Genomic DNA, 13,494 nt, shown 5'->3' with positions numbered 1-13,494 from the left:
TTAGAACCGCAAAAGAGAGTGGTTCCAGTGAGGAAAACTACTGCAATAACAGCTGAAGATTTGAACGATTGGATGAAAGTTCTTCAGAAAAAGTATAAAGATTCGCAAGCAATTGATGTGGCTAGGTTACGGGTAGAATTAGAAGAGCTTGATACAGGGACAGTTCCAACAGAAATTCTTAAAAGTCATCATGATGGTGAACTAATGTTTATGTGTAAAAATATTACCTGGAGAGCGAAAAATACACATGACAGGTTAAGAGCAATAGCGAATGAGCAGGGAGTTGACATTGATAAGGTTAAAGCTTTGCAAAAAACCTACAGGATGGATTTTTCAGAAAAGGACATTGAAAATTTGAATGCAACTGGTAGAACAGGACAGATTAAAGAAATGGTTGCATTATTGCGAAGATGGGGGGATGTAGAAAAATGGAAGGATAGGTGGTATAAGAAAAGAGAGGAATCTGAAGATAAAACAACTTATTCAGCTTTTCCAGTGAGAGAAAAAGAGAAATCAGTGGATAATTATCCTATGAGAGAAATACCTGGAGGAGGATATGTACATGTTCCATGGACCAGACAGGATATTTTATCATTTACGAATGATTTTCCTCGATTGAGAGAAAAGCCCGTCGAGTGGTATAGGCAGGTAGATAGGTTTGTGAAATTGTCAAAAGTGCTGTGGATTGACCTGAATAGTCTGTTTGATATAATTGTTCCAGCAGATTTGTGGACTGAGTGTAAAATAGTTGTGAGTTGGCCTACTGAGGAATATCCAAGAGATCCAAGAACAGGAGCACCAGATCCAGAGGTAATGAGAAAGTATGATCAGGTGATGGTATACCTGAAGAGTAAAGTACCTGCAAAAGAGACAGATTGGGTAAAAATAGATAGAACACAACAGGAAGCAAAAGAATCAGTTCATGCTTTTTACGAGAGGCTGATACTGGCGTTTAAACAATTCAGTGGAGATGAACACCTGGGTGACAAAGATTTGAGTCATTTTGTATACAGATTTGTATATGGTCTCAGACCTGAAATTGGTGAGAGAATTCGTGAGCATACAGTGGATTGGCAAAGTAAAAAAATAGATGAAATTCTGAGACATGCTAAATACTTCAGTGATGAAATTGAAGCAAAACAAAGAAAGCTGAAAGAGAAAGCAATGTGGGCACAAGTGAAAGTTGCAGAAAGACAGGAAGCACAGTTGATGGAACAGGCGAATAATCCAGGAAATAATGCAGGGAATAGACCTAGATATGCAGGGAAAGGAAAGGGGAATCTTGAGGAAGTGAAAAAAAAGTTTCCTTGTCACAACTGTGGCCAATTGGGACATTGGAGGAATGATTGTACGAATCCACCATTAGTGAATAATGAGGGTAAAACCTTGAATCAACAGGTGCAGAACGAGGGGAATAATCAACAGCAGCAACAGCAGAAAGTTGTGAGACAGCAGAGTCAAGAGCCAAAACCGCCCTTGCCGCAGAATAGAGGAGCACAAAAGTATAATCAGGATTCGGGATTCTACAATGATGAGCAGGTAAACAAACCAAGGCGTTCTAATCAGGTACAACAGTACTTGTTAAAGAACGAAGGGAGTGAATCTGAGGGTGATTATTGACGGTGCCGAAGAGAGGAGGAAGAGTGCATACTTGGTGCAACTCTAGAAATAGACCAGGCAGGACCATTTGTGGATGGGAAAATAAATGAAGAAGGTGTTACTTTTTTAGTAGACACAGGTGCGACAAGATCAACTGTCAGGTCAACAGATATTAGAAATCTTCCTCTCTCGGATGAAACAATCCAAGTAGTTGGTGTAGCCAATACACAAATCAGAACACGTCTTACGGAACCAGTAAGAGTACAGATAGGGAAATTTTCAGACATGCATAGATTTATTGTCTGTGACACGAGTCCAGTGAACCTGTTAGGTAGGGATCTGTTATGCAAGATGAATTGCACAATTTTCTGTACACCGGATGGAATAGCTTTTGAAACACCAGATGAGGATGTTTTGTACCGAGTGACTCTAGAAAACAGGGAAAGTGAGTTAATTGGTGCATTTGCTGTGTTTGATCCAGAGGATTTGCCTCGAGAGCTGAGGGACACAGTGAAAAGGACAGTTTGGGATTTTACTGGAGAGGATGTGGGATTGATGAATAATGTAGATCCAGTGAAAATTGCAGTGAAAGAGGGAATTACATATCCTAACATTCCTCAGTACAAAATGACACCAGAAATAATTGAGGGAATAACTCCTATAATTGAGAAAATGATTCAGCAGGGAGTCCTGAGAGAACTACTGAGTAGTCCGTGTAATTCACCGATAATGGGGCTAAAGAAGCCTAATGGGAAATTTAGGATCGTACAGGATCTGAGGAAAGTTAATCAAATTGTGGTGGCATGTTGTCCTATTGTGCCAAATCCATCAGTGATCCTGTATCAGATTCCACATGATGCTGAGTGGTATACAGTGATTGATTTGTGTCATGCGGTCTTTTCAATTCCATTGCATCATGACAGCCAGCCGATTTTTGCATTTAGGTTTGGCCAGCGTATTTTAGCATGGTGTCGAATCCCACAGGGGTATACAGAGAGTCCTTCAATATTTAATCAGTTGTTGAAAAAATCGTTGGAGAGTTTGATCATGCCTGAAAGTTCAGTACTAGTGCAATATATTGATGACCTACTTGTGGCATCAAAGACACGAGAAGCTTGTGAAGTAGATACCATAGCTTTACTGAATCATCTGGCAGATGGAGGATTAAAGGTATCTCCAGCCAAATTGCAATTTTGCAAGAAAGAGGTGCATTATCTTGGACATAATATTGAAAAAGGTCTGAGAAAAGTGACTGATGACAGAATAAGAATCATCAGGGAAATGAAAGCTCCAAAGACCCAGAGAGAAGTGAGGATGTTTCTGGGGATGGTGGGTTATTGTCGTCAGTGGATAATTAATTTTTTCGCTGATAGCAAAGCCACTGATTAAACTGACAAAAAGTGAGATGACAGACCCATTGGAACTAGATGGGGAACAAATGGCAGCATTTGAAGAGCTTAAAAATAAAATGTGTGAAGCTCCAGCTTTGGGTATGCCGGATTACGAAAAGGAGTTTGAATTGTACTGCAGTGAGAGAAATGGATGTGCACTTTCAGTGTTAATTCAGAAGCATGGATTACTGAGAAGGCCTATTGCGTACTTCTCATCGACACTTGACCCTGTAGCTGTGGGTTTACCAGGTTGTCTAAAATCTGTGGCTGCAACATGCAGGAGTCTAGAACAGAGTGAGGGAATCATAATGGGATATCCTGTAAGGGTATTCGTACCTCACAATGTGGCAATTCTTTTGACAAGAAGCAGAACTCAGTACATGTCACATAGTCGGTTGACTAAATATGAGAAAGTGATTCTAGGAGCATCAAATGTGACTCTTGAGAGATGTGTAAATGTGAATCCAGCGACACTTTTGCCGGATATTGAAAATGTGGGTGTGAAAACAGAAGATGATCATGATTGTTTGGATGTGCTTGAGTACTGTACAAAACCGAGACCAGACATAAGGGATCTTCCCTTACATGAAAGTGATCATGTGTTGTTTGTGGATGGTTCATGCCTGAGAAATGATGATGGTGTGCTATGTGCAGCATATGCGGTGTGCAAAGTTTCAGAGGTTATGGAAGCATCACCATTGAAAGGAGTGAAATCTGCACAGGTTGCTGAATTGGTGGCATTGACAAGAGCTTGTGAAATTGGGAAAGATTTGAGGACGACTGTGATGACTGATAGTCAGTATGGATTTGGAGTGGTGCATGATTTTGGCCAGCTTTGGCTACAAAGAGGTTTCTTGACATCGAGTGGAACTCCAATAAAGAATGCTGAAGCAATTGGGAAATTACTTGAGGCGATACAGCTGCCTAAGGAGTTAGCAGTTGTAAAGTGTGCTGCCCATGGACAAGGGGAGGATTTTATCACGGTTGGAAACCGGTATGCAAATGACATTGCTCAATACTGTGCAAAATCGAATCAGTCAATTAATAGGGAACGAGAGGGGGAAATGTCTTTTTGCTCTGTGATGTTTACTAATGCCTTAGAGACATGGGATGAAGTGAAGCAGTTGCAGGATGAGGCAGGAGAGGAAGAGAAAAAAGATTGGATTAAGGCAGGATGTGCCCCAAGAGAAAAAGACCATGTTTGGGTCTATAGGGATGGCAGACCAGTAATGCCCAACTCCATTTTGTCGTCAATGGCAAGGATGTATCATGGCCAGGGACATTTGGGGAGGGATGCGATGATAAGGTCGTTCAAGCAGACCTGGTACAATGCAAAGTTCAGGACAATTGCAGAGAGCATCTGTCAAAGGTGTTTGATTTGTCAGCAATTTAACACTGGGAAAAAGACAGTGGTGAGTCTGGGAACATTAGGCAGAGAAGGAGGTCCTTTTACAAGAATGCAGATTGATTTCATTGAAATGCCCCAAGTGAACAGACTGAGATATGTATTAGTTGTAGTCTGTTTGTTTTCAAGATGGGTTGAGGCTTATCCGACTAGGAGAAATGATGGAGTGACAGTGGCAAAATTACTGTTAAGGGAGTTGATTCCTAGGTACGGGTTTCCAGTGACGATTGAGTCTGATAGAGGTGGACACTTCTATAATGAACTCATGAGTTTGATTTGTGAAGCATTAAGCATACAGCAGAAGCTACATTGTGCATACAGACCAGAGGCTTCTGGTGTGGTTGAGCAGATAAACGGCACAATCAAGAATAGGATTGGTAAAATGTGCTTAGCCACTGGCATGAAATGGCTGGACGTCTTGCCTCTAGTGCTAATGACTATTAGATCTACTCCAGATAGAACTACTGGTTTAAGTCCGCACGAGATAATCATGGGACGTGCAATGCGCCATGCATTTGTACCTGTCAATAAGTTGATGACAATAACTGATGACATGATTTTGGATTACTGTAAAGGCCTGGCTGACGCAGTTCATTCTGTGTTTCACCAGGTTGGAGAAGAAGCTACCACACTTGAGAAGAAGCAAGCTCATGATCTGAGTCCAGGAGACTGGGTGAGGATTAAGGTGCACAGAAGAAGAAATTGCTTAGTTCCAAGGTGGGGAAGACCAAGACAAGTCATTCTAACAACGACAACTGCAGTGAAGTGTGCTGGTGTGAAAAACTGGGTGCATGCGAGTCATACTCTGAGAGTTCCAAACCCAAAAGAGGGAACTGGTAAAGAGTATTTTGAAGAATCAGATTCCAGTGATGATGAAGACCCAGAACCAGTGAGAAAAGAAGCAGAAAAAACTCCAAGAGAACCATTGGGAGTTTCAGAAAGGAGATCAGATTCTGTAAGAGAGCCGGAAATTTCAAAAAGCAGTGAAGAAAAAAGAAAAGAAAAGAGCAATTCCACAGAGATTACTCCTGAATCAGAAGAGGAGGAGACTGAAGAACCACTTGAGATTATACTTGAAGAAGCAGGGTCAGAAGAAGATAGAGAGGGATAGATTGCGGAAGACCCCCGAGGAGGTGTAGGGAACTCTTCTAATAAGCTAGGTGAAGGGACAAGTAGACAGCAAGAAGATTGCGTGTCGGAGACCCGAGGAGGGACAGGAGTAGGGAAGTCTCAAATAGTGGTGAAAGAAACTGTGGAGGAAAAGAAAACTGCTAGAAAACGAAAACAGAAGGCACTTGAAACAGAATTGGATGAGAATGAGAATGAACAAACAGAAGGTCGAGTTCTGAGAAAGAGAACTTGGATTGGAGAAAGAAACAATAAAGAAATTAGGCCGAAGAAGGTGATAAAAGGAGATCGCTGGCCTAACAACAGAGTAAAGAGATTGAGATACAGAGTAATAAGAACAAATACATCAAATGCTGAACAAGTGAATGAAGTATCGAGTCAAAATGAAGTGAAAAGAAAGGAGCAAGAAGAATCAGGAGAACCTGAGGAAATAAAAAGAATAAGAAGACCCAACCAAAAGTACAGATCACCGGAATGGTCTTATGTGGCACTGTCTGAAGAAGGAGAAGAAGAAACAGTGACTCGAGATAATCCGGAGGGGATCTTGAGAAAAGTGGTTGAGGAAAAAGAAGGAATCTTAAAAGTTATTCTGACTGACATTGGAGAAGAGTCAGATGCACAAGATGTTGTTGATGATCTGATACAATTTGATGTTACTGAAGAAGAAGGAGTGAAAACTGATGAATATCCAAATTGAGTGAACTGAAAAATCACTTGGAGGAAAAGTGAAAAGAGAAAGTCTGAAATTCAGTTGTCTGAAGTAATCCAAAGCATAATAGTAGTGGAGTAGTAGAGGCTAAGTCAAAAGACAAGGTCAAAGTAATAAAATGGCTAACATAGAGGATAATCAAAGTAGACGTGCCTTCTTTAAAAGATGGTGTAGAATGTGCTGCTGCTGTACTGGATTATTAATGCTAATATGGGGAGTTTTAGTTTTATTAGTTACTTTTAAAGTTACATTTGAGATGCATACAGAAAATATGACAGATATAGAGAAGAATTCGCAAAAAATAGTTTTGAATAGAATTAGTAATACTTACATACACAAAGATAGGTCAATAAATAATTTTTCTAGTAATGTTTTTTCGAAGTTGTTGTACGAATATGTGAAAACAATGGAAGTAAGGGATTGCTACGTTTGTATGCAATTACCTGCATCCGTTTCAGAGGGTGTTACTTATCATCATTTGCCAGCTACATATGGTATTTCATGTAGTATATTAAGTAGTGTTTTTTATTTGTTAGGGAAAGTAGATTATAAGATGTCTAACAGAGATAGTATTTTTGGGCATTTGCCAATGAACAAAGAGCTGAATCCAGCTAAAGAAGCTAACACTTTTGGTGAAATTTTTATTGAAGAGAAAGGATTAACATTAGATTACATTTTTAAGAATAATTTAACTTGCAGTCTGAAAGAAGAGGAGAAAGCTTTCCTGGATATGGTAGAGGAAAGGAGATTGAACATGCATGAGAAAGCAGGGAAATATGAAGTGAGTGAAACAATTTGGGACATTGAGATGGGAAAAGAATTGAGAAATGGGGCTAGTCCAACTTTAGCTCTAGATGTACCACAAAAGGGTAAACTATGCATTACAAGAAGGAAATCCCAATATGATACATATTTTGTTGGGACTAGTGAGTGCCATGATACATACTTCATTGCAACAGGTTGGGGTTTCAGAGGGGGAGAAGATACAGTTTTCCCAGGAGTGTATTATGTTTGTGGGAACAAGGCTTATTACAAGTTGCCTGACCATTGGTATGGCACGTGTTACGTGGGTTTGGTCTTTCCAAAGATTTTTCATATAGATAAAATAACAGATGTAGAACATATTAATTTACTAATGCGTTTCAGGAGAGAAACCTGGTCTGAAATTGTGGGTGATATTTTTGGGGTTTTAATTCCAGCAGTGGGAATTTCTTTAAATGCTTATGGAATTCGGAAACTGTCAACAGTGGTGGATCGCTTATCGACAAATACCGCTGGGGGGTTTCTTTTAGTGAATACGGAATTAAGTGCCGTACGTGCCATGTCAATGCAAAATCGACTTGCCCTTGATATTTTATTGGCCAAGGAGGGTGGAGTTTGCGGAATGCTGAAAGTTCAACATTGTTGCACTTACATTCCAGATGAAAGCAAAGACCTGAAGGTCTATATCAAAAATATTACTGATTTGCATGAAGAATTAGTACCACTTGAAGCTGAGAGTTTATGGACTAAAATAGCTAATAAAGTGATAGCTGTTAAAGATTTTATTGCAAAAATAGGTAGTACTATTATAGGTAGAATATTGTTTCCTTTAACTTGCATAATTATTGCTTTATTGATACTGAGATTAGTGTGTGTGTGTTGTAAAAACAGGGGAGGGAAGAAACTGAATAAAGAGAAGAAAAACAAAAGGTTGAAAAGAGAACCACAAGAAATTGAATTAGAAGAATTGAGGGAGAGTGTTTATTTAGAAACAAAGAGGGATGATGAAAGAGTGACTGGTGTGTAGTGTTGTGTAATGAGAAAAAGACATTTCCGATTTCTCCTAAAATGGGACTAAATTTTCACTAATTTTTTTTTTGGGTTTATTTGGTGATAAAATCACCAAAGGGGGGATTGCTAGAGCAGAGTTTTCAGTTTGAAAATAACTGGGTTTTGAAGCTCTGGTATGTCTATTTGTTATATTAATTTACTAATTATTAATTATTAATTATTTGTCTTGTGTAAGTGTTTATACTTACTAATCAACTCGTTTGTTTTAACAAGAGAGAATTACACGTGGGAATGCATAAGTGTGCTATTTAACAATAATGTGCATGTTTTCATGTTTAAACGTTGCTGAGTGTTGTTTATTTTTAAGCACGAAACGCTTTTCGAATTAATGCTTTTCTATGTTGCAAGAGCTAGATAATTGCATACACATAAGGGTAACACTGTTCAATCACTATGCTGTGGTAACGTTGTTTTTGTCTCTTTTAATTAAGATGGTCTATTGTGGCGTATTGTGGCCTAAACAAAGATGGCCGATACGTAGAGCCTGGCCTCGAGTAGAATTCGTGACGAGAGAGAGCCTTGCTGAATATGGTCCTGAAGTCAGCTGACCACAGTCCTTGCTTTGCCTGATTGAAATTTTCCGTGAGGACAGCAGCAGTTTTGGGCGATCTCCAAATGAAATGAAGCGTCCTTGGCAGCTTTGGGAAACAAAGGAGCTTTAAAGAAAGACTCTGAACTGTGATCTCATTGCCGAGGAGACGTGGAAGTTATAAGATACAAATGTATTTTTTTTTGGTTCCTGTTCCGGTATGTTTATTTTGTGATTTTTCCTGAGCGGAGATTTTTAAATGTAGCGATGCTACATCCTTTCCTTCTCGCTTTGCTCAGAGGTTTGACGGAAGAAGTTAATTACAAATTATGTTTTTCTTTGTTCGACTTGCTATAAGAATTGTTAGCCTAGAGAGGGCTTTGCCACTTGCCATTTGCCTTTTGCCGCGTTCCGAATCTGCGTTGGTGAGGATCGTTGCTGAGAGGACTTCGTCTTGAGAGACTTTACCGAGAGACTTGTCCTGACCCGTTCTGACATTTAGCTAGAATAGGTAACTATGAGAAAAATGATTTATTCTGATTGATTTTCTTTGACTAATTTTAGATAAAGCAATATAACTTTGATTATGGTGTTGGTTATTATTTCTTGTCAATTATTGAGTATCCTATTTTGATTATTATTGTATAGATTGTTTAGATTATGTTTAAAGGCAGTCTCAATAACCAGATCTTATCGACTCCGATATAGATGCAGGGTGTTTAGGAGTTTTTTCTTTCCACAGGTTATTGCTGGTAGAGTATTTGAGTGTATGTTAGTGAAATGGGCCCTAGTGTATGAAGAATGTATGTGCGTGTAACTGTGAGATTACTCTATCTGTGGAAGTAGGGATATTATATGCACCCTGATCTCTATCACTACTGCCAATGCTACCAATTTTGTAAAACGATCAGAGGCCATGTGCTGCCCAAATATGGCAGAGGCAAATATGTACACTACAGATCTAAATAGACTAACCAGTATAAAGCTTTTAAGGTGGAAAATGTGTGTTGTAGGTTTACCATCTTGAACTTTGCTTTCTTTATGAAATAGTTGAGAAACTTGAGGTTCAGTATTGTCTTGAGACTTCCCCCTCCAGAAAGTACTACACACGTCATCCCTGCCCTTGCTGAGAATGAGGAAACACCTCTATGATGCTTTTGGTCAGGTCAGGAGGGAGGAAATCCTCAAGATGTTTCAGTGAGGGGAGATATGAAGGGAATGGGAAAGAAATGGAAGGAGTGGCAGAGAAAGGCCTGAAGATATTACCCAAATGACTCACTGGTCAGAGGTTATCCTCTGTCACTGAGGGTAAAGAGGCAGCCATGGCACCTTCTGCTCATGAATTAGAGAGAAGTAAAAAAATAATTATTGTGACAGATAAAGAGGAGCTCATCTGGTTTCACCTTCTTGAACATCTGCTCTTGAAGAAACAGAAGGGCTGTTGCTGCTCCTGCAAGTGTTACTGCATCTGTAACCTCCAGAATTGATGACTGTAACTGCAAAATGTGCATGTCCTGGTAGTGGAAACATTTTGAAAGGGGCGAGAGGCCGAAAGTTGCCTTGCTTACCTCTCTCAAGGAAGACATTAGATTTGTTGCAACTGAGGTAGTGTCCATTAAATGGCATGTTAAGTAACTGCACCTGGACATTCCACAAGAAGCCAGTTATTCTCATCCACAAGTGGTGTGGTAAAAACAAGTGTGTTTACCATGTTAAGTTCCATAAACTCTTTAGACACGGCTGCAGCCCGAACCGCTGAATAAAATTACACAGAATTTGTCAGAAAGTAGGCTTTTAGTCCGCAGATTGTGTGTAATATGGTATCTACACTTACCGGGAGTACAGACGCGGACTAGGACACCCGTCTCCCCAACGCGGCTGTTGGCGGACTAGTCGTCGACCGACGACTACCGATGACGTCAGACGCCACGGGAAGGAGGCAGTGAAGACGGACTCGGCGTTCGCAGAAGGGGAGCGCTCGGAAGAAGAAGGAGACGAAAAACAACACAGAACACAAGATAGCGGAGGCGGCGGGCAGCGCGTAAGGAGAAGACCACGGGGGAAGCACATCAACTGAGCAGAAAGATGCCATAGTGTCCCGACGTCCCAGAGTGGAGGACGCCCCGATACCCACCGCTACGGAACAGGAGGGCCGTAGCCCCAGGCAAGTGCACTGGACGGAAGTGGGGGGACGACTTATAGGGCAGGGTGGTAGGAAGAAGATCGGATAAGCCTGAGCAGGGAAAAGAAGGGGGGGGGGAGTGGAGGAGGACACCGACTGTCGATCACCCCCACACCTTGCCCTCACCCGGGTGACGCTTTAATGTCTTTTGTTGGTGACGGTGGCACTTTCAACGTCTGACAAGCAATCAGACTGGCTTCGTGTCCTGTATTTTCTGTCTGTTTTTTTTCTTTTATTGTTTTTGAGACAACGGTGCCAGTTCCACCCGAGAGAGATAAAGAAAGAGGAGAAATCGCAAGAAGAGGCCACGAAAACCTGACAGAAACAAGCGAGAGAGACATAACCTTCCCTAGGACAATCGCCTAGCTGCTTCTTGCCCAAACACCTTTTCCTTTATTGTTTTGTTTCCGCAGTTTGTTTTGGGACATTGTTTCTTTCCCTAGCCTTCTCCTTATCATTTGCACCAATAAACCGTTCCTGAGGCGTGAACAACCTCAGAATAAATAAATCACCGGCTGCTGGACGTCCTTTAAACCCCCTTAGGCAAAGCCCCAATACAACATTGTGCTTTTTGGTGTAAATCCGTTTAGTAGTTGTTGAGAAATTTAAAGAAATCCGAATTTGTTTATATGTGATCACAGATAATTCGCAACAAATTGTGAATGTGCGGGCAATAGAAATGCTGTGATTGGCTGGCCGCAAGCTGAGGAGAGAGTTGTGGCTGCCATTTTAGTTCACTGGGACAGTCCCAGGGCAGAAATGAAACATCATAACAAGACAGGAGGGGTCAAGTTGCGTGTGTCCTGAACCAATGGGAAGAATATAAAGGATCTTCAAGGACTCCACATGTGTACAATATGTTGCATAACAGTTTTTTTTCACACGCGATATTCACAAATTTGTTGCGTCTGTCAGTGTGGAATTTGTGAATATCAGCGAAAAAAATATACAGAGACCCACTCAGAGAATGATGCACCCACTCACACACCAACTCAACAACTCATGCACACACTCACAGACCCACTCATATACTTAGGAACCCACTCACAGACTCACTCAGGAAATCATCCACCCACTCACAGACTCATGCATCTCACAGATCCATTCATAGACTAATTGAACCGCTCACAGATCCACTACGAGACTCATGCACCCACTCACACATCCTCTCAGACACTCACGCACCCACTCAGACTCATGTATGCTCTCACAGAACTACTCACACACTCATGCACCCACTAACAGACTCACTCAGAGACCCACGCACTCACTCGTAGACCCACTCTGACACGGACGCACACATTCAGACACACTCAGATACTTAACCTCCTCACAGATCCACTCAGACACTCACGCAGGTTCTCACGCACCCTCTCATAGACCTACACAGACTCATGCACACACTCACAGAGCCACATAGACTCATACACTTAGAGATCCACGGACACTCATGCACCCATTCACAGGCCCACTCAGAGACTTTCTCACCCACTCACAGGCTCACTCAGGCAGTCACACAGCTACACACAGCCCCACCCAGATACTTATGTACCCACTCACACACCCACTCACACACCCTCTCAGTCATGCAGCCCTCTCACAGATCCACTCAGACACTCACACACTCAATCACAGTGCCACTCAGAGTCATACATGCTTTCACTTCAGGTACAGTCACAAGATGCAGATAATGATGGACACTGCCACCTAGCGCAGGAGACTAGACATAGGTAGAATAATGTTTGGATCAGCTCTCCACCTAAACCTTTGGGGCTACTAAGAGTTACCTGCAACCTTTTTTTGCATAATTTATGCAGCACTTTAAGCCTGAAAGTGTATTGTCTTGACTACTATTTGTTCATTGCTTGTGTCTGGACAAAGCTATACCTCTCTGAAGAGCTCTAATAAGAGTGAAACATGTGTCAGAAGTTGCTTTTATTAATTCCAGGTAGGCTTGGATGGTATTTTACCAATCCAAAACTGGAATACTGAAACTGGAGAGGTAAAAGCCTTTTTCATTTTTTAGCTCGTAATGGATGGCACTAGCTAATCCTATGCTTGAAGACTTTGGTGTAAAAATGACAAAAGGCATTGTCACTTTCTAGCTCAGTATGGATGGCACTGTACTAAGCCTATGCTTAAAAACTCTGCTGGAAAAACTGACATTGCAGGTGAGCAGATTCAGAATGTCTCAGTCTGTGGTGTTATAGGGGGCTCCATATAAAGGGGCTGCCCTACATATAAATCTGCAAGAGCCAATATTCACAAAAAGTATAATTACTTACTTCCTCAAAAACCAAAAGCCTTGTTTATGTCATTAATGGAGAATTTATTGTGTGACAGTTTTTTCATATTCGCATGCGAGCAAGGGTGAGTTGTAATTTCATATCACATAGATGTTTTCTATGTGATCAGTATACGTATAGTTACAAAACTGGTTGACTATGCAATCTCACCCTGTATATGTAGTCCAGTAGGGGAGCCTTTGGAGAATGTTGATCTTCAATAACAGCAGTCGAAATTGGCTCTAGTAAGCTTTTCATAGGTAACGCCATGCACCAATCCAACAGGCAAAGTAACAAAGAAACTATAAACTGAAAAGCAAAACTTGATTATTATAGGGAATATTACACAGTCTCTCCTCTTGTTAAGGAACATTCCGGTTGACTAGTGCTATTTTACACAATACTATGACAGAGATTAAATATAACCATTGTA

General features: G+C 41.0%; 1 protein-coding gene across 7 annotated transcripts in view; it reads right to left on the bottom strand.

The window, feature by feature from the left end:
* RALGAPA2 (Ral GTPase activating protein catalytic subunit alpha 2) overlaps window positions 1–13,494 on the bottom strand; it is a 1,855,355-nt gene that overhangs the window by 696,821 nt on the left and 1,145,040 nt on the right. For all 7 annotated transcript variants that reach the window (XM_085612413.1, XM_085612412.1, XM_085612410.1 and 4 more), the window contains one exon: window positions 13,233–13,370. In XM_085612413.1, coding sequence (XP_085468539.1) covers window positions 13,233–13,370 — 138 coding nt within the window. The remainder of the gene's footprint in view (window positions 1–13,232; window positions 13,371–13,494) is intronic.

Source organism: Triturus cristatus, chromosome 6, assembly GCF_964204655.1.
Source record: "Triturus cristatus chromosome 6, aTriCri1.1, whole genome shotgun sequence".
NCBI classification, from domain to species: Eukaryota; Metazoa; Chordata; class Amphibia; order Caudata; family Salamandridae; genus Triturus; species Triturus cristatus.
The sequence above is the reverse complement of the archived record's forward strand: the minus strand, read 5'-3'. Positions and strand labels throughout refer to the sequence as shown.